The 24,572-nt window shown below is 42.4% G+C and overlaps 1 protein-coding gene across 1 annotated transcript; it reads left to right on the top strand.

The window, feature by feature from the left end:
• Positions 1 to 311: 311 nt before the first annotated feature.
• RND3 (Rho family GTPase 3) lies at positions 312 to 24,085 on the top strand. Its single transcript, XM_053283573.1, has 5 exons — positions 312 to 922; positions 1,790 to 1,877; positions 12,305 to 12,414; positions 16,670 to 16,804; positions 22,140 to 24,085. Exons 1-5 carry the CDS (start codon positions 773 to 775, stop codon positions 22,389 to 22,391), a joined length of 735 nt encoding a protein of 244 aa, XP_053139548.1. The 5' UTR covers positions 312 to 772; the 3' UTR covers positions 22,392 to 24,085.
• Positions 24,086 to 24,572: the final 487 nt, after the last annotated feature.

Here is a 24,572-nt window from a genome sequence, read left to right as displayed (position 1 = left end):
ATGATTGCCTAAGATATTGCAGCACAGCACTGAAAAACAGTTGTGAATCCTGGTGCTTATTAAACAGTGGCTGACGTCCCGGCTAAGTTACTCAATAGTCCCACTCAGGAGTTACTCTACTTACTTTCAATAGGGTTTCCAGTGAGTAATTTAGTCGGGTATCTTTGTACGGCCTTTCTAGACCGCAGTCCAGCAAGGCATATCCCGAGACATACCGAAGTGAGTCCCATTGGAATCAATGGCTTTTGCTCTCGAGTAAAGAGGGCTCGGTGGGAAGGATTCTGCGATTTCACGGACACATGTCCTTGCCGCAGATTTCAGGCGACAATGGACAGCTTCCTCCGTCCTCTCTTTAGGAGCTTTTCCTCCTTCGCAGCGTTGCTTAAGGCCGCTTCTCCCCTAGAGGGCGCGGAGCAGCCGCTCCGGCAGCGTTTTACACGCTCCCATAAAAGGGCAGGGGGCGGATCGCTCACTTTCCCTCTTTGAGCACGGGATTGGAAGGCGGCGGGGCCTATAAATTCAGGCAGGGCGGAGTGAAACAAAGCAGTTTGCAAGCAACTGGATCTGGAAGGAGAGGGTGAGGACAACTTGGAGTTACAAGGACTCTCATCTGGAGCCCGCTTGAGACCCGTCTTTGCACTGCGGGTTTTTTTTGTGTTTTTTGTGTTTTTTTTTTTAACCATTTCTTAGTTTCTTCTTCTTGTTCCCTCCCCAAATCGACAAAGTAATTGTTTTTATTTGAGAAAAGGGAAAAAAGATCAAGGACATCTCAATGAAGGAAAGAAGAGCGAGCCAAAAATTATCCAGCAAATCGATCATGGATCCTAATCAGAACGTAAAGTGCAAAATAGTGGTGGTTGGGGATACCCAGTGTGGGAAGACCGCTCTGCTACACGTTTTCGCGAAGGACTGCTTCCCTGAGGTACGTCTGGACTAGCTTGACTCTTTAGAGGCACTTCTTAGTCTTGAGACTTCTTCTTTAAAGGAAGCATTTTGATTTCAGTTAACCTTGTTTCAGCAAGATCTGTTAAATTATTTAAAGCTGCTTAGATCGTGTTCACACGAGACACTAAGAAGCGCCTCTCTGGTGCCATTTGCGCCAGAGGTAAATAGTTAAACTGAGATGGACCGTGAAAGAGAATAGATTATATATCCTGCATCTGCATCACAGACCAATCTAACAATGTCAGTCTAAGCCTCTCCTGTGAGTGGCGGGGAGGAGAACCTGTAACCTTATACTGTAACCCTCAATTATTTGGGGCATGAGGCAAGTTGGTGTACGGTTTTTAGAGTATACACCACATTTATTTCACTGGAACTTAAGTTCCGAATTTGCTTGCTGTCTTAAGACTAAGGTGCTTCACATCTTTCTCGGAACTGATAGGACACTTTCAGGCATGTTGCCTTTAAAGCAGTTGCCCCATCCTCTCAGTCCATTATGAGAATGCACTTGTGGGAAATGTCTTAAAAATCCTTTTAACATGGAATGAATGTGTGAACGTAGAGAGCAAAAACTTAAAATGGGGTGTACATCTCAGCCAGTATAGGTTTTGTATTTGAATTTCAGGATGCAGGAAATATAAGCCTTGCTTTAATTGGTACTTATTAAAGCGGTCTAACTCCTCAATGGATAGGAAACTCTCTAAATAGTAGGAGTGGTGAAGGAAAAATGTCTCTGCTTTTTTGTTCTGAGCTCTTCAACCACCCTTATTAAATGTACAAGAAAAATGTCATGATGTGATAAGTTTTCAGAGATGGTAACACTGTGTTTCTTTCTCTTGCTGCCCAGAACTATGTACCCACTGTGTTTGAAAATTACACGGCCAGTTTTGAAATTGACACACAAAGGATAGAACTCAGTCTCTGGGATACTTCTGGTAAGGGGTTTGCGGTGTTACAGGAATTCCTGTTCTGTTTCCATGCCATTCTGGTGACTCACATTGGGTTGTGTGTAATTATCGGCCATTGCTAAAACCTCTGTTACCCTGTGGATGAAGTAACTATTTGCCTAAAGAGTTTTCCTTAGACTTCCATATAGAGGGCTGCCACACACACTTGCTCACAGAAGGAATGATTTTTACAGTGTGGTGATTGAGACAATCATGTTTACCTGATTCACACCCCCAAAGGTTCTTGGGATAATTAGCTGAACAGATGGGAGAGAGTTATTATGAAATATCATGAACCGTTCAATATTTTTCACTACTGCTGTGAAAACCAGCATGTGTTCTCCTTTTACTAATGCTTGATTATACAGAAACAAGATTAGTAGCTATACAAATGTCTTGAGTGTGTTGGAGGGCTTTTCTGAAATTTTTTTAAAACCATCACTAAGGGCCTAATCCTGTGTGTTCCCAAATATCCAAAATCCATGTGTAGGAAGACCCTAGCTGGAAGTAGTGAGATTTAGTAAGCCTATACATGTCCATAGGCTAAATTGCATGCATAGTCATTGACTGTTAAGCCAGCAGGGGGTGGAAAAGTTTTCAGAACAGACCATAAGAAGATAAAGATGAAAAAGAAAGTGGGAATTTGGGGGCTGTGATAAGTAATCCATGCATAACTGGATTCTTTGGAGGGCGGGTTCCTTTTCCTTCCCCCTCTTTGGGTTACAGAAGTGGAGACAATAGGTTTTTTTACTACCACTTTCAGATACCGTCCACTAACATTCCATCCTGCATCCTTCTGAATGCAATTCCCTGCCCCGTATTTGAGGCATCTCTTTTTGCTTCCCCCTTCCAGGAGGTGCTGTAATCTAATGTTCAGATCTTAGCCACGCCTCCTAGTATCATGCTTTCCTCGTGGCAGCAGCAAGAAGAGCAGGGGGAAACCAAATAAAGGCACAGCTTGGGTAACTGAAGTGGGGAGGGAGAAAAATACAATTTAAAAAAAAAAAAAAAGCATGGGTGAGCAACTTCTATTACCTGAAGCACTGTGGCTCCCAGAGGTCAGATCTCCATAATCCAGTTTGCACCACCTAGCAGTAAGGCATTCCTACAGAATGCAGCATATGTGCTAAGGAATAGCACTGCATGGAAAATACAAAAGAGCTGTACGTCACTGAACTTGAAAATAATTTGTATAGGCTCACTGGAGTCTGGTTTTTAAAGCTTTGGAACCACATAGGGGTTGCTAATTGGCCATCCCTGTTCTTAAAAGAAGCTAGCTCTGGGTGGTGCTTGGTTTCTGGTAGACATCTTATGTATGAGGTAAATGGGGATGGGGCCATAGAACATCTGCTCTGCAGGTTCAGTCCCTGGCAGCTTCTACAGGAAGGGTAGACTCCGGCCTGAAACCTTGGAGAGCTGCTGCCAGTCAGAGTAGATAATACTGAGCTCGATTGGCCAGTGGTTTGACTCTGTATAAGGCATGTAACTATGTTGCTATGTAACTAGATTAGTGAAAATGAGATGAATGAGCAGAAATGGTATGAAGCGTTTCCTCCTGAAGGAAAGACCCAGAATGTATTAGGGTCTTCGTAAGATGTCTGTCTTGGGGATGTAAAGAATCCCTGTGCTGTATTGTATGGAGATACAATAGTCACCCTTCTTGGCTCCTGCAGAGAGAAATCCAGTGACAGAAATGTGGGCTATAAAATTCCATGCTTAATAGAGAAGAGTTAAAATGTACTGTTCGCTGGAGTAATGGCAGATTAAAGAGCACTGCATAGAAGAATGTTTCCCCATGAGAGGGAAACAAAGGAATGTGCAGGGTGGTGAGAGCAACCAACAAGGGAATGTGAGTCCTGGCTCTCATCGACGAAAGACTGAAAATGCATTAAGAGCAAAGACCACCCAGAGTGATAAACCAGCCATCCAAGGACAGAGAAGCCAAATTTAGTGGAAGAAGATGCTGCTGTTCTACAGTAGAATCAAAAGTACACTTGAATCCTTTTATGGCTTTGCATTAACTTAAGGAATCGGGCAGGATTTTTGCCTGAGAGTCATAGCCACAGCCAAAGCATGAACTTGGTTTATGGCACAAAGGGCTGTGCTGTAGGGAAGTCAAAGGCAATAAAAGGCAGAAATGGCAAGACTCAGCTTGTCTTGTAAATCTGGCAACACTTGTCCAGCTCTTTTGAAGAAAACACAATTAAGTTCTTTCTGCTTTAGCAGTCTTGAGCACATTACTGCTGTTGGCATCATTGGAATGTTTGTTTCCAGATGTGGATGACAGCTGTGAGGCTTGCCGTTCTGGTTCATTTTTCTTCTCTTGCTACAGAGAATACTTGCTTACTTTCTCTCTCTGGGGTGATAAAACTTTTCCCCTGAGCCCGCCTCACCCCATTCCATTACTGTAAGAGGAGAAAGACCAACATGGCTCTAATTAACAGATATCTGTGGTTTTGTACATGTTGCCTGAGTTGTGCTTCGAAACTGGTATTCTCTCAATGCAGTCTTTAATATTGGGACATGCACATACTGTTAGATTTTTAAGCTGCAACCTCAGGCAAAATAACAAGGAATTGAGTAACATTGACTTTGGTGAGAATTGTTCACAGTAACCGTGTTTGGGATTAGGTCACAGTTGGCATAAGCACTGCATTCCTGCAGGTGTTAGAAATTGGTTAAGAGTTGTAGTACGTGTGTGTACGCACACTCTTATAACCTGCCTTCACACATGTTGTGCTTCAAACAGAGCTCTTCATTCTTGCTGAGGCATCCTCTGCATACTAGGCAGAAGTTACCTCAAACAGGCCTTAGGGAAACTTGCCTTATCTGTGAAAATGTGGAGTTTTGTCCAACTGGTAACGGGATTTTAAGGTTCTCTTTTGTTATCTTATCTTCCCCCACACTATCATCCCTAGTGCTTTTCTGGTTCTAACTGAGCTATAATTACTGCTGAAATTTGACACTGAGTCAGATTACTCATTGCAGAGTTATCTCAAGGTATGAGTACAGTGGCTGACTCTCACTGACATGGTAGGTTCTCCACACTTGAGATTGTGGCTCTATTTGTTTGAGTTGGCTTGGCCTCAACTGTGTGGTACGCACATACATTCCTATGGCATTTAACTCTGCTTAAATAGGTGACAGTGGCAACAAGTGAGGGGTAAAAGTCATTTGTGGCCATAGGCATATATTTCTGATTCTTGCCTGCTTACCTGTCATTGGGATCAACTATAATGGGACAGCAAATCAGAATAAAGATGACAAAACCACTCTATCACTTTCTAGTACTGAAAACTTAGCAAGATTTTCTTCATCCTGATTGTATGGAAGATGTGCTTTTGATTATTGGCAGCATCATTGCACTGTTTAGAATGTGGAACAAAGTGTGACTGAAACACATGAAGTATTATTATTGGAATTCATCAGCTGCATCTCATGGGAATTCATACATTTTGGCCACTGTTGGAACAAATCTACTGTGTGCTGTACTGGAAAATCCACATGAAGAAATAGTTCACATTTAATGATGCCGCTTGATATATAATCTCCCAAGATGCTACATGATTTTGATAGCAGTATTCCAGAGACATTTTAGCAAGACATTTAATCCATTTAAACATCTTGTTGCACTGTTGGCTAGCCTCCTCTGGCAAGCATGCAACAAATTTAAGTTCTGAGATGGTACCATTCCACTGTGGATAGACAGTCCCTAGAGTGTTCAGTTTTTACCTCTAGGCCAGGGAGCAGTGCAGCATGGGAGGGACAAGCAAGAATGGTGTTGGTTTCTCTCTAGGCTATAGCTAAGCCCAAGGAACCTTATAACCATAACTAGGTGCACTACAAACTCCTGCTGCGCATGTTATATACACCCATGCCACAGATTGACCACCTACTGTATGCTTTATAGTCAGACAACTGTGAAACATAGCATTTGTATGACACTCCCTCATACTCAAAGCACTTTACAAGATTACATCAAGATAATACTTATAAACAAGATATCTTGTAAACAGTTTTGTAAGATACGTGGCTATTATCTCTGCATTGTAAATGGGAGGCTGCAGCTGAGAAGGAGTGTTTTGCTGATGGGCATCCAGTAAATTAATAGCAGAGGTAAATTGAAACAGAGTTTCATAGTTCTGTCTCCATAAGTACTCCATTCTACCAGCTCTCAGTTATTTAAAAAAGGATATGTAGAATGGCCACCCTACATTCCACAGTAAGGTACATTTTTTCCAGGAAGGGAATTCTAGTACTATGATTAGAATCTTAAGATTGGACAGTTGTGCATTACACGCTAACAAAATTGGATAGGGCATGACTTCGATCTTAATAAAGATTTTTAATTCACTTTCCAAAGAATTCCTCAAATTGGCTGTTCTGCTGCCAGTTTCCCCTCTTGTAGTAGCTGAACTAATTACTGTGGGATTTTATCATCCCTATGTAGCATAATATATCAATAAATGAGCTCATTTTTAGGAATATTATTTCAGAGTAATATTTCATTTCACAACTCAAACATCCATCTTGTGGAAGCCATAATGACAATCTACCTGTTCTATATCCTATCAAAGCTGAAGCATGTGTTTTTGTCTTCTAATTTAACATTGACTTGCTTTAAGCATTCACATTTTAATGGTGCACAGTAAACTTGTATAGCAACAGTAGCCATCTGTGGATTTAACTAGATATCCTCACTAGGTTTTGTAAATCGTAGAATACTGAGGAAAGCTAAAAGGAGTTCTCAACAGAATGTCTCAGCCCAGGCTAACATACTTACAGTGGTATGGATTAGCATCTTATTATAACTTCCAAACAAATGTGCTCTGCTGTGATTCTGATGCTCACTGTATTATTCATTCTGTGTGGAATGGATCATAGATCACAGAAACAGGTTTGTCCCATGAGAATTTCTGTAGAAATTCCAGAATGTTGATGTGCCCTCTGAAATGGGATGTTTATTATTGGAGAACCAATTAGACATTGGATTTCATAACTCCTAATCACACTCTTCCCTCATAGCCTTTAGCTGTTGGTCACTGAAAGCAACGCTCTTCAGTGATAGACTGAAAATCCCAAATTTTCAAGCTTTAAAACTGTCATTGTTCAGTCTCTACATGCAAGAAGATTAAGCTCCTTAAATATCTGTGTCTTGGGACATGAGAAAGAGGTTGAGATCTATGAAGGTCTGAATAGTAACTTATTTCCACCTCTTAAATTGTAAAAATCACCTGGTTCTGCTTAAATAATCAATAACATTGACATTATGCCTGCCAAAATAGTTGATTTAAAAGCAAGCCAGCAGAGCTTAATTAGACTTAAAGAGGAGCACTGCTGTAACCAATGAAGTGGTGATTGGTCAGCTTAGAGAACAGATAATAGGAATGATGAGGCAACCTTTCACTTCTAGGTCACTGACATATACTTGCCCTAAAACCCAAACAGTGACCACAAGCTATATTACTATCAGCAATATACTGTAAGTCATTTATTTGTTTTGTTTGTTGAATTTATATACCGCCTTTCATTAAAAACAACCCCAAGGCGGTTTACAAAAGTTAAAAAACATACAATAAAAATGACAATTAAAATATTAAGCTAAAAATATAAAACAAATCTAATTTAAAAACTATAAAATACAAGCATAAAATTATAAATGAGTAAAAACACATAGAAGCAGCAATAGAAACAGTCATGTAAAAGCCTGGGTAAAAAGCCAAGATTTAAGAAGCTTTCTAAAAACTGTGATGGAGTCTTAGGAGCGAATGGCCACTGGGAGAGCATTCCAGAGTCCGGGGGCAGCAACAGAGAAGGCCCTGTCCCGAGTGCACAACAGCCGAGCCTCCTTCATTGTAGGCACTCGGAACTGAGCCCCCTCAGATGACCTTGTCAAGCGGGCAGCAACCCTTGGGAGCAGGCGGTCCTTCAGGTATCCTGGGCCCAAACCGTTAAGGGCTTTAAAGGTCAAAACCAGCACCTTGAATTGGACCCGGAAACGAACTGGCAGCCAGTGCAGCTCTTTCAGGATGGGTGTGATGTGCTCCCATGGAATAAATGGAAATAGAACCAGCTGATACTGATAATGTATGGCTATTGGCCTCTACATCGAAGCTAAAATCTGCATGCCAGGGCAGGGAGCGCAGAAAGGAGTGTTTCTTTCTTGGACTTTCCTGCAAGAGTGAGGGTGAAGGGTACAATCAGCTACTTTGGGCACCATGATAGTACATCTGTTTGAAGTTATTTCAGTGCATAAAAGGGTAACTGAGCTTTGGTTACCATACTAATAGGGGACTTAACTACATGGCAATGTACATCTTATTTTATGGCAGTTTAGTGGTCGTAGCATTCCAAGCCTCCAAAGAATCCTGGGAAGAGCAGTCTGAGGGGTGCTAAGAGCACACAAGTACAGCTCCCAGGGTTTCTTCGGGGAGGGGAAATGATTAATCCAAGGAGGCAATGCTTTACATACTCACTTGGGAGTAAGCTATATTGAACTTGGTGGTACTTACTTCCAAGTAAACATGCACAGGATTGGGCTGCAAATCTATAGTGTATATATACTCTAAGAACATTAGAGAGGACTTCATGTTTTTGCTTAATGAAAAGGCACATGCACCAAAATATAAGCCAGTACTTCAGGTTATACATACTCAGCACTAAGTTTTGAGGCTAGTATTAACACTATCACAAAGCATAGTGGCTACTTCTTCAGAATACACCAGCTTCGCAGAAGACACTAGTCGCTTTTTCTTTCAGTCCTTCACTTCTTGAAACCTTTGTTTTGGCAGCTGTAGTAGAACACATAGTAACAAGCTTTGCTCATGTAATACTTTGTGATCATAACTTTCTTTAGGTGTTTAGCTGGTTTTAATGGGTATATTGAATAAGGCTAATAAAATACATGAAGCAAGCTTTCTATAGAACGAAGCTGACTAGAAACACTTTTGTGGGGGTCACAACTCTCTTATCTGTGTTGTAAGCATATTTAAAAACCCTGTTGACTCTTTTTCTCTTGGCAAAAAACCAAAAGAAAACCCAATCTGGATCTGAAGCTTTGGCATTACAGTGATTATATCAGTCTGGGCATCCTTTCTGTTTGGGCATGGTTTCAGACTTTCTTAAACCAGCTTGGGGAAAGAAATTGAACAGAGTGCTATTGAGCTGCATTGAAAAGGGTCTGTTTAGACTTGATACACATTCCCAAGATTCCTCAGATCTTGTTCGGGTAAGGAGATTGGAATGATGAAATGCCCTATTGAATTCACTCTCTCAGCTTTGTTCCTACTGCTGCCCTCTTATTTGGGCAGTGATAAAGGATTTCACTATTGCTTTTGAAAGAAACAAGAAAATGCATTTCTTTGGAAGCATGCAATTTTGATGCGCTCTTAAAGGGTGCATTTACAGCTTCTCATTGATTCCCTCACATACTTTCCCAGAGAAGAATGCCTGCTCATCATCTTAGGATGTAATTCAAGTAAAAAATGTGTGCTTGTTCTAGCATGCAAGACTTATAATCATAAGAAACTTCTCCATACTTTGGCTTACTAAATATCAGATCTGACATGTGCACCTGTGTATGTACATATATGGTATGCTTGCTTGAAGAGTGGTGACTGAGCACTTAGGTATGTGTCTAAGGCATTATATTTTTGGGGTGAGGCTCTTGGTTCTTCTGTTGAGTAAGCGGTGTCTCTGTCCAAATTTTAATGAACGTTAAAAGTGAAGAGGCTAATCTTGCCCACACCTGTCTCAGACTTCTGATGAGAAGGGAAGGTGGCACCCATACCCAAAATTAAATGATAGCTGTGGATGGAAATTCTAGTAGGTGTGCCTATCTCATGTGAGTATGTCAGTCCTGAGCTAAGAGTATGACATCTTCAACCACCCTGAGCCATTCTTGGAAGGGCGGTATAGAAATCAATCAATCAATATTAAAGAACATGAAGTGCTATACTGTGGCTCAGTTTGGAGCAGCAGATAGAGCACTGGAATTGGCTGTTGGAATCTCTTGAAATCTCTGCTCAGCTTGAAGTGCTGGGTTGACTTTGGCCATTTCCCAGCAGTTGTCAGTGAAGCAGCCATCAGTCTAATCTCATAATTTCCATGGGAAGGTATGAGAGATCTAATGCTTAGAGAATCTCCTTCCAAATGTGTGGTCTCTGTTTCTAATTCAAAGGCTAGAGTTTTCATACAAAACTGCCATGAGAGGTTTATACCATCTCTTACCCATTACTCATGCCTGCATTTATTTGGGACTAGCAAAATCTGGTATTGTGCTAGGAAAGAGGAAATTGCCATTTCCTCTGGGGAGGTTTGTATAGCCAGTTGCTCTTCCTCTTTTATGCTGAGACGAGTATTACCCTGGCTTGTCTACTGTGGCAACTCTTAGAAAAACATTTCTGAAGCAAAGCACAGGCACACGATTGGAGGCTGTGGAAAACTTGGCAGAAAGCCTCGGACTGAGCCAACTATCTTCTATTAGCTAAGCTTCATTCCTATGTTCCTGTTTCCTTTAAAAGTGACATTCCTTGAATTCTTTCCTTGTGGTCTTTAGCTGGACTGCTTTTGAGGAGTTCCTTTTTTGTTTACCTTAGTGCACTCTGAAGCAGCAGGCCCTGTTTTGGAAGGAGGACATTATGCACACAAGGTTTCTGATCCTATTAAATCACAATTTCAATACAGCCTTAAATATGGCAGTTGTCTCATCAATCTAATCCTGGAAATTTTGAGTAGAACTAGTTCCCTAACCTAAAATGTACTGATATTTGTACTTAATACAAATATTAAGTAGTGAACATGTCTAGAAGGTTGTGCTCTATTCCTTCAGATTCTTAAAGGAAGTCCTAGACTTTCTAGGAAGTCTGTTAGTCTCTCTGGAGCCAGCCAAAATGACAGTGAATCTAGAGCAATGCTGAACCTACATACTAGAAGAGAAATGTTCATGTGATGAATTATTATAGATTCCAGCCATTCATTTAACTGTGGGTGCTGCAGAGACTTATTTAATTGAGATGGTGTAAATGATGGTAGTAATATAATGGGTAACATCCAGACTACATTAGTTATAATTAAGCCCCATTGAAACTGATGTGACTTAAATTAGTCTTGACTAACTTGTCCCATTTATTTCAGTGATTGTTAGTCATGACTAATTTAGTCTGGATGTTGCTCAACAGTCTGAACCTATTAACAACTGTACATGCAACCACCCTGTGTCTGTGCCATACTTAATGGGGTTTAGAGAAGTATGGGGCCATACCTCACTGGTTGAGCATCTGCTTTGCATGCAGAAAGTCCCAGTTTCAATTCCTAGCATCTTCAGGTAGGGCTGGGAGAGACTTCTGCCTGAAACCTTGGAAGGCCTCTTCTAGCTCTGTACTGTCTACACAGACTGGAAGGACCAATGGTCTGACTTAGTATAAGGCAGCTTCTATGGCAGTAGTTAGAGAAAATCTTAAGAGTTCCAGATTAGTTATACCAAACCATGCTGAATGTAGCCCACCAACCATATATTGTGGATCTGCCACATGCTTGTCAAAGCCCTTGTGTTTGCACTCTTTGGCAGAGGACAAAAAATTGGAGTTTTTTGTCAATAGTGGGCTGCATTTGACTTTTGGGTCACAAGTTGTGCAAACCTGTTTTCTATACTTGGGCAACTTCAAAGACAGCTCAGGGCATGGGGAGGCAATTTACCTGAAGAACAATCATTCTGAAGGAATGTTGCCGTGCAGCAGCAAAGAGGTGCGTAGGAAGAACTTGGTAGGCTAGGTGTGCCTACAATGTCCTGATAGCTTAACTTCTGGCAGGGGTTAGCTAATCTGAGCACAGAATAGACTCTCTACGCATCATGAACAGGACTCTGTTTTTTCCTAATACTTGGATAAATGTTAGAGGTGAAGTCCCTGCACTACTTATAAGGCTACCATAGTCCATCCTCAATGAAGGCAGAGAGTCGTTTTAAAGAGATCAGCTAGATTACCTTGGTTTAAAGTTGGGAGGCTTCAGAAGCAGTGAGCTTAAATATCCAGAGATGCCAAACTGAATACTCTTCTGGACTAATTGAAAGGGGTTCATAATCTTCTCCTCCTTAAGGGACGCTCACTTACAGCATAAGCCTTATTCACTTGACCTTACATTGGCAATAGCCCTCATGAATCCGCTCCTGCCGATTGCCAGCAATAAAGCTTTGTAGCAATGTGGAGATGGTATGTGTGGTCATAATTCACTTTAACCAAGGAGAAGGAACTGTACTAATTCTAGTGTGAAACTAGGGGTGAGAGGAAGTGAGGGAGAAATCTGAGACTGCAATGACATATGCCACAGCCAAAGCTCTTGTTTCTGCAGCATCTTTTGATAGCAAAGTGATTCTTTCCCATTCTTGTTATCCTAACAGATTTCACTTATTTTAACAGGGTCTCCTTACTATGATAATGTCCGCCCACTTTCCTATCCAGATTCTGATGCCGTCTTAATTTGTTTTGACATTAGTCGTCCAGAAACACTTGACAGTGTATTAAAAAAGGTAAGTGTGTTCAGAACTATAAATTTGTACATAGCTATGAAATGTCAGTGTATGTGCTTCTGAAAACTAGACTGACTACTGCAGCACTATAGGCATTATACAAAGCCATGGCTAGCTTAAAAAGTGGGCAGTGACCTTCAGATAAAATAAATACCGGTTTATTTTCTCCCTAAGCTTCAAGTATGTTGGCCCAGGAAAGTGTGACTCTGTGAGTTAAATAGTGCTTTCACTTGAAATCCTCCACTAGGGTTGTGAGTTTGGACCCTTCAGCCTGTTTTGCTAAAGCAAACCTGGGCTCTGATACTTGGAGGGCCATTTTTTAGTGATGCACATGCTTTGCATCAAGAAGGTATCTCTCTTGCCCAAGGCCTTGGAGAGCCACTGCCAGTTGGGAGTGAACAATTTTGGGCTATGTGGACTTGCTCTGTGTATAAGAGAGAGGACTTGCTCTGTGTATATATATTTCTTTTTATTAGATCAAGATGGCACTAGGGAAATCTCACACTTAATGGGCATGCTGCCTCAATACACTTCATTATACTGATTTGCTCAGCAACATGATTACTTTGTGGTAAGACAAAAGCCATTGTTGAAATGGGCACTGATATGCAGTCACAACAGAAGAAGATTTCCACACCTAACTTCTAAAGGCAGTCTTTCCTTGATCCAGTTCTTTAAAAGGATCTGTTCTGAATCCTTTTGATACAGCCATGCCCAAAGGTCTCTACTTGCAGTGCCTTTCCAACAAGAATGCTTCATATTACTCACAGGAGGCTGAGGGAATGGCAGAGAAGGGAGCTGAAAGGTGTTGTGTGCAGATGGAGGCCCTGGGTGCTGAAGCCTCAAGTCTCGAGAACACTTCGTATGGTTCTCAAAGGCCTTTAGACACATGTCTTTGTAACACATTAATGGCCTCAAGCACTAGGACTTGTCAGAAATCTCCCTGCTTCCTCCTTGTAAGCATGTTTGGGGGAGGGATGGTAGAAGGAGCTTCAAGGAAAGTCTGTGGCTTGTTTGGATCAGCCCAGACTTGGTCAGGGCTAGGGTCCAATCTAAAATTGATCCAGAGAAGTAGATGCCATTAGTCTAGCTTCTGAAACCCCAATTTTACCACATTACCTCTATGCAATATTTCTTCCAAGAGAAATTACTAAATAGACCAGCTACTAATTCCCTTTCTACTCTGACTTCCTGCTGCCTGGTTCAGTGAGGTTAAAATAATATTACTCATCACTGCCACTGTGTCAACAAAACTTTGGAAACCTAGCATGACCTACAAGGGATGGCCCAGTAGAGTAGGGGAGATGCAAGACAAATCCAGATTCTGCATCAACTATCTTGACTCGCAGAGCAGCAGGCAAATCTCTCTGTCAGCTTTGGCTATTGTGTTCTTGACAGTCAACCACAAACATTTAGTAGTGGTGTTTTTAAACTGATGTAACTTGGTGGCCTTCTGCCTCTCCACTCCCATAACTTGCCTCGCCCCTACCTGCAACACCGACCCACATCTTAATTTTTGATTTAAATGTAATGGCTTGTATACAGGAGATGCTAGAACATAAGCCCTATTAACACACTATGTTCAACACTCATACAATCTGTGTACAGTGTAGATGGGTACAGACCTGTACACAGCTACTGCTAACAACTTTTTGTTGAGTGCAGGTCCAACCGTACAATTTACTTCTGTGGCATGCATTTGAAAAGGTCTGTACCCAGCTTCACTCTTAAAATGAGAGCAGGCACAGTCATTCACACACAAACATGTACTCGTGCATAGACATAATGTCTGAATAGGGATATAGAATCCACAGTCTTCTCCTTTCTGGGCAGTCCCATGAGTTTATCAAAAGTGCTATGGGCTGCAACATGGGTGGTAGCAGGCAGGAGGGGAGAAAGCCTGGAAACCAGGTAGAGTTCCATTAGCTAAGCAGGTGTCTCTGCCCAGCTCTCCTTGGCAGCTGCCTATACTGTAGCCCGTGTCGTCATGAAGGCTCCCTCAGCAAGCTTTTGGGGAAGCTCGGGCTGACTGTGTTGAGTGGAGTGCTGTGTAAACCTATATTATGGCTATCTGCCCTTATGCTCCCATTAGCTGTCCTTTTCATTCTTATTTCTTTCCAAAAGAGGTTTATGGCTCTGCTCAGTCTAATCATAATGCACTTGTGGGCTCACAGCCCACCAGTCAGAACTGGCGGTGTACCCAGTGACTCTGCACAACTCATCCTTAAGCCTCAACTAATTCAATGGGACTTGAGCATTTAGCAGTAGGCTGCTGCAGGTGTTCTTCCAACGCATGGGGGAGAGGAGCAGGGTCATGTACACTGGGCCTGCTCAACATAGGCTCCCCCAGCTGTTTTTGGACTACAGCTCCCATACTCCCCAGCCACAGTGACCAATAGCCAGGGATGATTGGAGTTGTAGGCCAACATCTGCAGGAGGGCCGAAGTTGAGGAGCCCTGTTCCCATTCCTGACTTTCATATTCAGTTGAAGGACTGCACATAGGCTGCATGCAGGCAATACTCTCTCATGATTAAGACCATTAGAAAGTGGGGTGTTTGAGCACTCAGAGCCTCTTGCTCATGGACAGCTGTAGGCTCTTACAGGCCTTCAGTGGAATTTGGAAAGGCTCTTGTTCCCTGTCTTTCCATAACAATGGACTGTGCTGATAGGGCCTGTGTGTACTTGAATCCCATTGTCTTTAGTGGGTTAGCTGCATTTCATCCAGTTCTTGTATACCACTAGTAACAAATCTGATATTGGACACTAGGATTGCTGTTGATATGACACTTTGGCAAATGCGATGGTTTTTACATGGGTCTCTTTCAACTGGAGAGAATATAGTTAGTGTTTGTGGTCAAGGATTAAGCTTTGTACTTAAATACAAGCTTCACACAGAGCAGACTATACACTGTGTATGTGTGAGACCTAGCTGAAGACTATATTTTATCTAAATATAGGTATTTGTTTGTATAAGAGCTCTTGTAACTTGGCATTTGAAAAGCTGTTTATACTTCTAGCAACACCCTTTGATTATATCTATTGTTCTGCTGGTTGAGTCATAGGGAGGGAGAGTTTGTGCGTGGCAGCTGGCATATCTATAGGGAATGCTGAACCTCCTGTCTTGTCCTTGGCTTTGTCCTCCCTTCTCCTTGGCCTCTGAGGATAGGAAGGGCTTAATATTTTGAGGCTTTGAGTCTCTATTAGCAGTACATAAATTATAACATGTATTATGACAGGGAGCAGTTCCCTTTCTCCCCACAAAGGTAGAAAATGCTAAGGAACAGTTCACACACTTGCCAGTCTGGAGGTCCTTTTTCATGTCGTGGAAGAGTTGATATGTAGGAACGTCACCTTTCTTTGAGGCAAATCAGGCCTTACAAGTGAATTCCTTGTTCCACCACGATGTCAAAAAGGGCCTTTGGTCACTTGAGTGTATGACCTGGCCCAGGGAGGAGAGCTCGTCTTGTGGTAGAAAGCATGAATTTTCCACTTTGCTAAGCAGAGTCTGCCCTGGTTTGAATTTGAATAGAAGACTACATGTGTAAGCACTATAAGATATTCCCTATGGGCCACTCTAGGAAGAGCATTTGCGTGCTTGCATGCAGAAGGTTCCAGGTTCCTTCCCTGGCAGCATCTCCAAGATAGGGCTGAGAGAGACTCCTGCCTGCAACCTTGGAGAAGCTACTGCCAGTCTGTGTAGACACCACTGAGCTAGTTGGACCAGTGGTCGGATTCAGTAGAAAGCAGTTTCTATGACTGCAGCAAATCTTCCCCGCAAAGCTAGGTGGCCAGATTTGGCTTTTAAAAAGCCAAATTCTGGCTTACAGCCCATTTGACCCACAAGTATACCCCTTAGCTTCTGGCAACTCTGCCGCAGAGAAGTAGCAGTGAAAAATCCAGAAAGTCGTTGTCCAGAGATCAGCAACATCAGTCTCTTGCATATCTGTGCCTGAGGACACCAGTTGGCAAAAGAGATCTTGTCAAAGGTTGAATTCTTATCTTTCTCAAGCTTTTGTAAATTTGATAGAGTGGAGGTAAATAAGCCCAACTCTAGGGATCTGAGGTTCTTTCTTCTAAATACTCTTAACGTTCAACAGGTGGTAAAAACACCAAATGCTTTGTTCCATTGCATTGACTGTAAAACTTCTATTATACACTAATAGTAATAAAAAAACATTAAAGCACCTTAGTGAGCAGATGCTCATCTCTGTCATTTTATTGCACCATGAAACTAACAAAGCTATAATTTTACAGTGGAAAGGTGAAATCCAGGAGTTCTGTCCCAACACCAAAATGCTTCTGGTTGGCTGCAAATCTGACCTGCGCACAGATGTTAGTACTTTAGTAGAGCTGTCCAATCACAGGCAAACACCAGTATCCTACGATCAGGTAAGTGCTCTATCGTGCTTTGCTCTTTAAGGAATGGTATACACTTGCATTGATTCATTCATTCTCTTGGTGTATAGTATCACAATGTGTAATGATTACCTTATGCAGCTTACCACTGTCAGTCACTGCCACTGGTCAGTCATTAGAATCTGGCATAAGAGATCCTTATCCAAGAGAACTTGGATAAACTGCCTACTCAGCACAACAGGTCGCAGATTTGGCCGTTTAGTCATGGTTGGGAAATTGGCTGCTGTAAAATGTTTTGCTTGAACAGTGCCCTTGTTACGTAGATCCAGATCAAACTTGAGATGGTGGCACGCTTTACATGGTGGAGGAGTAACTCAGATCTTGCGTAGCACCATTTAAACATTGTATTGTACAGGAGTCTGTACATATGTACATGTGTTTGTGTGTATGACAATATATGTGTTCATTTTAAAAGTGAACCTGGGAACAGGACCCCTCACGGGTGCACCATGTGTTGAACATAATGTTTAAAATAACTGTGCATGTATACACATAGATACATATGTCCACTATACACTGACTGTACTTGTGTTGAACATAATATGTGAACAGGGCTTTTGAGGGCGAAGAGTCACTCAAATAGTGACACTAATCAGCCCTTCATATGGTGCACTCAGCTCACAAGTGATTTACGGCATGTTGGAGGGAAGGAGCACATACTTCTGTTATGTGAAGTCCAATTCTGGGCCACAGTTGTAAACCAGAATTCTCCACAATAGGAAAATGAGTGTGCTGCATATAGCAAAGTATATCCTGTGGTTTATACTCCACCCATACCTGACAGTTTTACATGGTCTGCTATCCCTTTTATCCTCGTGTTCAAACTGTATAAACTGGGCATAGGTCCATCAGACTTCACATGTTCTCCTTCCCTACAATAGAAGAAGAGAGCCAAATTTCCATTGCCCTTTGTACTGCTAAGCAATAAAACAGAGTACACTGGTTTCCTACAAAAAATCAACAGTGTGATCTGTACATGCAGTAATTCAAACAGTGAGCTGAAGGTTTATGTGAAACCAGTTGCAACTTCTCTTCTCCCTATGGGATTATAATATACTTGATGTCTTATTTATTATTATTAAGCTCTGTAAACAAATCCTGTATAAGAAACTGTCAAACGGTGGTCTAAGGCCATCCCATACAGACTCGCTTAGAAGAAAATGTCTGAAAATGGGCTTACTTTCATGTGAACTTGATCAGGATCATGGTGCAAGTATATTTTGTATACAACACTTTTTAACACTAAGATGAAGTAATTCTGTTTTATCTCCACTCTTGCATTTCATGAGGATCAGGACTTTAATTCTGTGCACTTCAGCCATCAGCAGGCGCAGCTCGTGAACTCTCCTCCGGGGGGATTGGTGGGTGGCTTCTTTAAGGTAAATGGAGCTGGTGCTCCGTGCCGCCCAGCGCCCCCCCGTGGCGGGAAATCGCCTCCTCCACTCACCTGGCCGCTGGTGGGGGCTTGCCTCTGCGGGAGCCAGGTGAGTGGCGGAGGTGATTCCCCGCCGCGGGGGCTGCTGGGCGTCATGGAGCACCAGCTCCGTTTACCTTAAAGAATCCGCCCGCCGCGCCCCCTGGAGGCGTGTTCACAAGCCGCGCCTGGCCATCAGTACACTTTTGTCCACTGAAACTTGAAAAGCAATCTGATTGCAAAAAAGAATGAAAATCAAGTCCATGCAGTGAAATTTGCTCTTTCCCTTCTCCCCCAGGCCAAAGCCAAACAGTTTGGCCCTTGTTACTACCAGCTGGCATCCATAGAACTAGTTGTACTTTAACTGCATCCATGCAAAGCATTTTGACCCACATAAGGACTTCAGAGCCATTTCTACATAGCTGTACTGTCAGCAAGCCATTATATTTCCCCCTTTGCACTAGTGGAAATACTGACCATAGGCACCATTAAACCTGTCTTGGTTCAGGCTATGGCTTTTACATTTAAGACGGTAGTCCTAAACACACTTACTAGGATTAGGTCCCATTTTAATTCAATATTTTTCTGAGTAAACATGCTTGGGATTTCACTGTAGGAAAGGGAACTGTTTTTCCTTTTGTCCTTGATGCAGTTTACAAAGAGTCCTGGGATGAAGGTTCAGTCAAGATTTACATCCTAAAACAGCAAGGCCTTCTTTGCCTGCCTGCCTGCCTGCTCACCCACTCCCTCACTCCCCTTTTTTTTGTTCTTGGTACATGAAAGGGAGAAAAGGGAGTTGGCACCTCAAAGATGGTTGGCAGACACAAGTGGTGGCAGAGAATAAAGGTAGTAGAAGGCTTCTGTTTAGGGACTTGACTGAACACATCTTAATAAAGGCACTGGAATGTGCTTTAGGACATCTAGGTACTTAGTCTTTATTTTTCAGCTTGAACTGTATGTGGGTGTTTAAAGGGAGGGCAATAAACAACTTCCAGTCCCCCAAATTAAAACTAAACACATGAGAATAAAAATTGCTGAAAAGGTCTAGTGTTTGTATTGGGACCTGTCCAGCTGACTCCTTAATTTTTTGCCCAAAATACAAATATGTCTCCTTGGGATTAGTGCTGTAAAAAGAGGAACACCCCACCCACTAACTCCTCTGGGCCACTCCACCAGTCGCGGCTGGTGGAGGAGCGGCGAGAGGCACCTTTAAGAGTAAAAGTATTGGTGCTTCCCTCCACTCTCGCCGCACCTGAATGCTGTTAGGAGAAGCAGCGTGCCACCCAGCACCCCCTGTGGTGAGGGATCAGCTCCGCCACTCACCTGGCTTCTACCGACCTGATCCCCCACCCACGGCCAGGTGAGTGGCAGAGCTGATGCCCCACCACAGGGGGTGCTGGGTGGCATGCTGCTTCTCCTAACAGCGTTCAGTGCGGCGAGAGCGGAGGGAAGCACCAATACTTTTACTCTTAAAAGGCCTCTCGCTGCTCCTCTACCGGCGCCCTCACCGGCTGCTACTGTGCTCCACTGAATTGTTCCCAATTGGATCATGCCTGAGGCATTACTAATACTCCTATAAAATAATAGCAACCTCTACCACAAGGTCCTACAGAATCACTTTTTAAAATATTGAAATATATATGGAGACAAGAGAGGCTATAGAATAATGCTGCTGCTGGGAGAGGCTTCAGAATAGTACAGTGTTGGGGCTACTAGGGTATGCTGTATGGTTGCAGCCATGGGCCCTGGAGGGCTGTATATTATGGATGATAATTCAGCTCTTTCTGAAAACACATGAAGTGTGAGAATTCCCCTCCTCCTTCCTGGTGGTTTCCATTGTAATGATTGTGAGGTTAAGTCTGCTAATTGGGGATTAATTGACTGCCTTTCAAAATCCTCAGTCATTAGGAGACAGGTTTTCCTAATGGATTTTGACTGATCTTTTTCAAAAGTGCACATTTGCCCCAAACTGCTGGGCTGTTCAGACATTATGCAGGCCCACAGCTTTTTGATTCACTGTGGCTAGCGTGTCTGAACCCACACCAGTCAACATACGGTTGCTTATTTCAGGCTGACAAACCACCATCTGATCCATGGTTTGAAGCTGGTTTGCAAGCTACACTTGGCATGAACTGTGGTCTTGCATTACGTCTGCATTCACAAATGATTAATCAATCACAGTTGGAGCCATTGCTCTGCCTCAAGAGGCTGCTGCGCCATGGCAACAAGAGTGAACTTATGGCCTGATGAAGGTGACTCCTGAGCAGATGGAAAACTAAAGCAGACAAGCCCCTCTAAATTATCATGTGTTTTATTTGGGAACTGAGACAATGGCTTCACATTATGTCTGAACCCAGCCGTAATCCCAGTATTGCCCCTGGCCAAGTCTGCTGATCTGAACATCCAGTAACCAGTTCCTGGATTCCCTCCAGATTATTCCAATTGGGCAGGATTCTCTGCAGTGACAAAGTGCATGAGGTGTTTCCTGGTGTTGGTGCCAAAATTGCATTTGTACAACTTGAATCCACTGTCTCGGTTCCAGTCAGGCAGCACTTTCCCCCCTCAAAATCTGAGCAAGTTGGTTTTGGTGCTGCTGCAATGGAAAGGCAGAAGGCTTTTGTAGTCACAAGCTTGTGTTCAGAAACCTAGTGGGCATCCTTTATACTTTGAAAGCCCTTATGGTCCTGTTAAATGGCTTGTTAGAGCCACAGTGGTTAGTTTCAGTCTAGGTCTAGAAAGACCAAATTTCCATTTGGCAGTGTAGCTCATTGGGTAGCCTTTGGCTGGTCTTTATCCTACTGTCCAAATGGCATGCTAATGAGATTGGTTTCTGCATCATACCTCCTCTGACTTCTGTTTACAATTGGATACAAACCAAATTCACAACATATGAGAGGGGTCCTAGGGAATTCTGAGGATATATGTTTGCTGATCCATCATGTTTCAAGATGGCAGCCACTCAAAGTGTAGGCAGCATCCCCTTGTAACTCATGTACTGACAGTTAAATACAAGCCAATTTCACAGTTCATGGGAAGAGATCCTAGGTAAACGTCACCGAGCCCTTTCTCACGGCCAGTGAGAAGGGCTCCAGAGCAGCCTGTAGGGAAAGCAGATTAGACTTGCCTTCCCTGCAGGCAACCGCTGCTCCTGTGCTAGGTACACTGCCCATAGGATTCTCTGCACGCTCAGGCAACTGGGTGGAGCGAGCTCTCCGTTAACCTCGTTTTTCTGGTTGTATATCTGCCAGGGAGGGGGGATCCCAGGAATGCACCACTCTTTTGTGTTACTGGGGCTCCGGGGGGGGCGGGGCACAGCACAGCGGCACTTTCCTTCACCCGACCCCTGGAGCTGCCAGGCAAGGCACGGGTGGCCTGCAGGAGAGCCACTCCTCATCTGGGCAGGCAGTGTGCCTGCCCGGGCATGAGTAAGTGATAATCTCTAGAGAGAGTGGGTCAAACAAGCTCTCCCTGCAAATCTCCTCCTCGTGTGAAGCACTTCATAGTTGTATTCCTCAGTTCTTCCTTTGTATGGTTACCTTTCTATGAGTTGGTATGGAGCATGTTTACATCTAAGATGCCAGTTTCCAGATTCAGTGCAGAAAGTAAAACTGTAACATAAAGAGTAAGGCCATGGTTGTAGATTTATTTCTGCATTTTTGAAGGGATATTAAAGAGCGATATATTTGTAGTGTTGCCTCTTTCTACAAAACATTGAGTTGTACCCAAAGAAAGCTGGTCATGAGTATGGACCATTGAAATCAATGTGGCAAGTTAGTGGTATCTAAGTCACAACATAACTCCTTGTTTGGATACAGCCTGTTATGTATAAAAACAGCAATCAAGTAAGTGTATGGATTTCTACTGATGGTGATCTTCTATGTCTTTTTCTCTTAGGGTGCAAACATGGCCAAGCAGATTGGAGCAGCCACTTATATTGAATGTTCAGCCTTGCAATCGGAAAACAGCGTCAGAGACATTTTTCATGTTGCTACCTTGGCATGTGTGAACAAAACAAACAAAAATGTTAAGCGGAACAAGTCACAGCGAGCAACAAAACGCATTTCACACATGCCAGGCAGGCCAGAACTTTCTACAGTCACTACAGATCTGAGAAAGGACAAAGCTAAGAGCTGTACAGTGATGTAAAGGATTTGGTTTCCTAATGGAGATGGCAAGGACCATGTATATGGGTGGGACAGGCCGAAAACCCAAGGAGAAGTGCCCAGTGAAAATGGTCTGTTTGTATGGGCAAAGAAATGTCAATGCTTAACAGCTGCGATTCACCTTCTGTAGTCAAGAAACTGTATTTGAGGAGTCTGTATGTAGAGGAAGCAGTGGGAGAGATGGATTTTGAAGGATGTCTTGTTACTTGGATAAAATACCAAATACGAAGGAAACTATTTGAATGTGCTAAAGAAGTGAGAGGATTGGTAGCACCTGAAGAAATGATGTCCTGGAATATGCTTATTTTTTGATCTATTTTTGAATACAGACGTTGATTTCAATTACATGCTAAAACGTTGCTTTTAAATAAATTCACAATATTCCTATCTCTTGCCCCCAAATGACACCATTGTTTTGTTTTTTTCCAAAGAATAGGATTGCTTTTCCTTTTAGTTTATCTTTAACATAGGAAATGTGTCATGGGTTATCCAGGAAACACTGTTAAGAGGCTTTAAAGTATCACTTTATAAAAAGGACTAGAGAGGAGAAAATGTAAGCAAGTCAGGAATTTAGAAAGCTTCAAGGACTTCTAATATAGAAACAAATTGCCCAAGAAGAAAAGGAAGGAAGTAACTTACTCTGTTAAGAGCAGTTTTCAGTCAGACTCTTCCTCTTCATCATTGTGACAGTGATGAAAAAGTTGGGAGTGGTCTGAAAGCTAAATTTTGATGGCTTCTCTATAAAGACATTGTATACTGTTTGGATGTCTTCGGTTGAATTACAAAGCCGAATGAATGGTGCTAAGAGTTAGTTATAAAAGGTCCTTAATTAGAAAGGAATGTTAGTCTTATTGCCCTTCTAATCGGCTCCTTTGGTATGAAGGAGGCACAAAACCTCAGCACTGTGTATGGGAATAAGTGCTGTTCTGCTATTTGACTTTTCTACAATTCTATACTGGATGTTTTGTTTTGTTGTTTTTTAAAGCTAGCACATGAGCCAACATGCCCAATTATCTCTATTATGATGCATCTCTAAAATGGCTGCATATGGATGACCATCTCTTATTACACACTCCTGTTTACATGTAATGAGCATGCTGAGGAAATAGGGGGGAGAAGGGGCCTGAAGAACAGCGGAGCCTTTAAGGGGTCCCATGTGGAAATTGGATATTGCATTAATCCTAAAGGTCTAATGCAAGCATATCCAGACAGTGATCATTAAACATTACTTGTGTGACCCAGATTCTGTCAAATTCCTTTTCACTGACTGATGACTATTGTTACATCCACTAAGCCAATCTTGAAAATAGTTTGCAGATGTTGTTAAGCTTTAGAGGACACAGTAGACTCTCTGCCTAGAGCAGCTCTACGGCTTGTTGAATGCAAGCATTTTCTCAAATGCTTCATTTTTGAAGTAATTTTTATTTCCACAAAAATTCCAGATATATTGCCACCATGATATGCTTATGATTGATGCAATGGTATGCTTAAGGCAGTATTAAAAGAAAATAGCTGGCAAGTGCTTTCTGTATTTAAGTATTGTAAAAAGAAAAATAAGTTAACTGTTTCAACAGAACATCCATCACTTTTTAACAAACGTCAGTCACTTTGTATGTTTGGTTATTTGTTCCTGCAGTATTTATTTTTCTTTTGAATAAAAAAGTTTAGTCAGGTAAATCTCTGACCTGTGTACTTTTTGAAGTGCCCACTGACTGCCAATTATTCCTGAACTGCCCCCCCCCCAGCCTTATCCATATTTACCTCAATCACAGGTAACTGTGCATAGCCTTGCAGCCTGCTTTCTTAGATTTAGCTCACTTCTGCATCCAGGATTTGGGGCTTTCTTTTAAGAACGTCAATTCACATATTACTTTTGACTCTGAAATTGTCTTGCAGCAAAATCAGTATGTATTCATTCACATTTCCAAGAACACTTTTTCTCTTTGACTTCCTGTTCTATATTCTGAGAAGCTGATTCATGCAATGACTTGTTCAGAATGTGGGGGGAGATGGGCTGTGGGGAGGCTCGCTCATGCTAATTAATGGTGCTTTTATAGGCTTCCTGAGGATGGATTTGGGCCAAACTAGATGTATGGTTGCAAAAGATTTGCCACACTACTTTTTTAGCCAACTTTCCAGTAGGCTTATGGGATTACCCAGCGTT

Source organism: Hemicordylus capensis, chromosome 1 (genome assembly GCF_027244095.1).
Source record: "Hemicordylus capensis ecotype Gifberg chromosome 1, rHemCap1.1.pri, whole genome shotgun sequence".
NCBI classification, from domain to species: domain Eukaryota; kingdom Metazoa; phylum Chordata; class Lepidosauria; order Squamata; family Cordylidae; genus Hemicordylus; species Hemicordylus capensis.
This window is presented reverse-complemented; position numbering and strand designations above follow the sequence as displayed.

Bases quoted from the DNA above. Each gene is read 5' to 3' on its own strand.
- RND3 (XM_053283573.1), top strand. From the start codon at position 773: ATGAAGGAAAGAAGAGCGAGCCAAAAATTATCCAGCAAATCGATCATG. The intron at 923-1,789 runs GTACGTCTGGAC...CTTGCTGCCCAG, and splicing joins CGAAGGACTGCTTCCCTGAG to AACTATGTACCCACTGTGTT. The intron at 12,415-16,669 runs GTAAGTGTGTTC...ATAATTTTACAG, and splicing joins TTGACAGTGTATTAAAAAAG to TGGAAAGGTGAAATCCAGGA.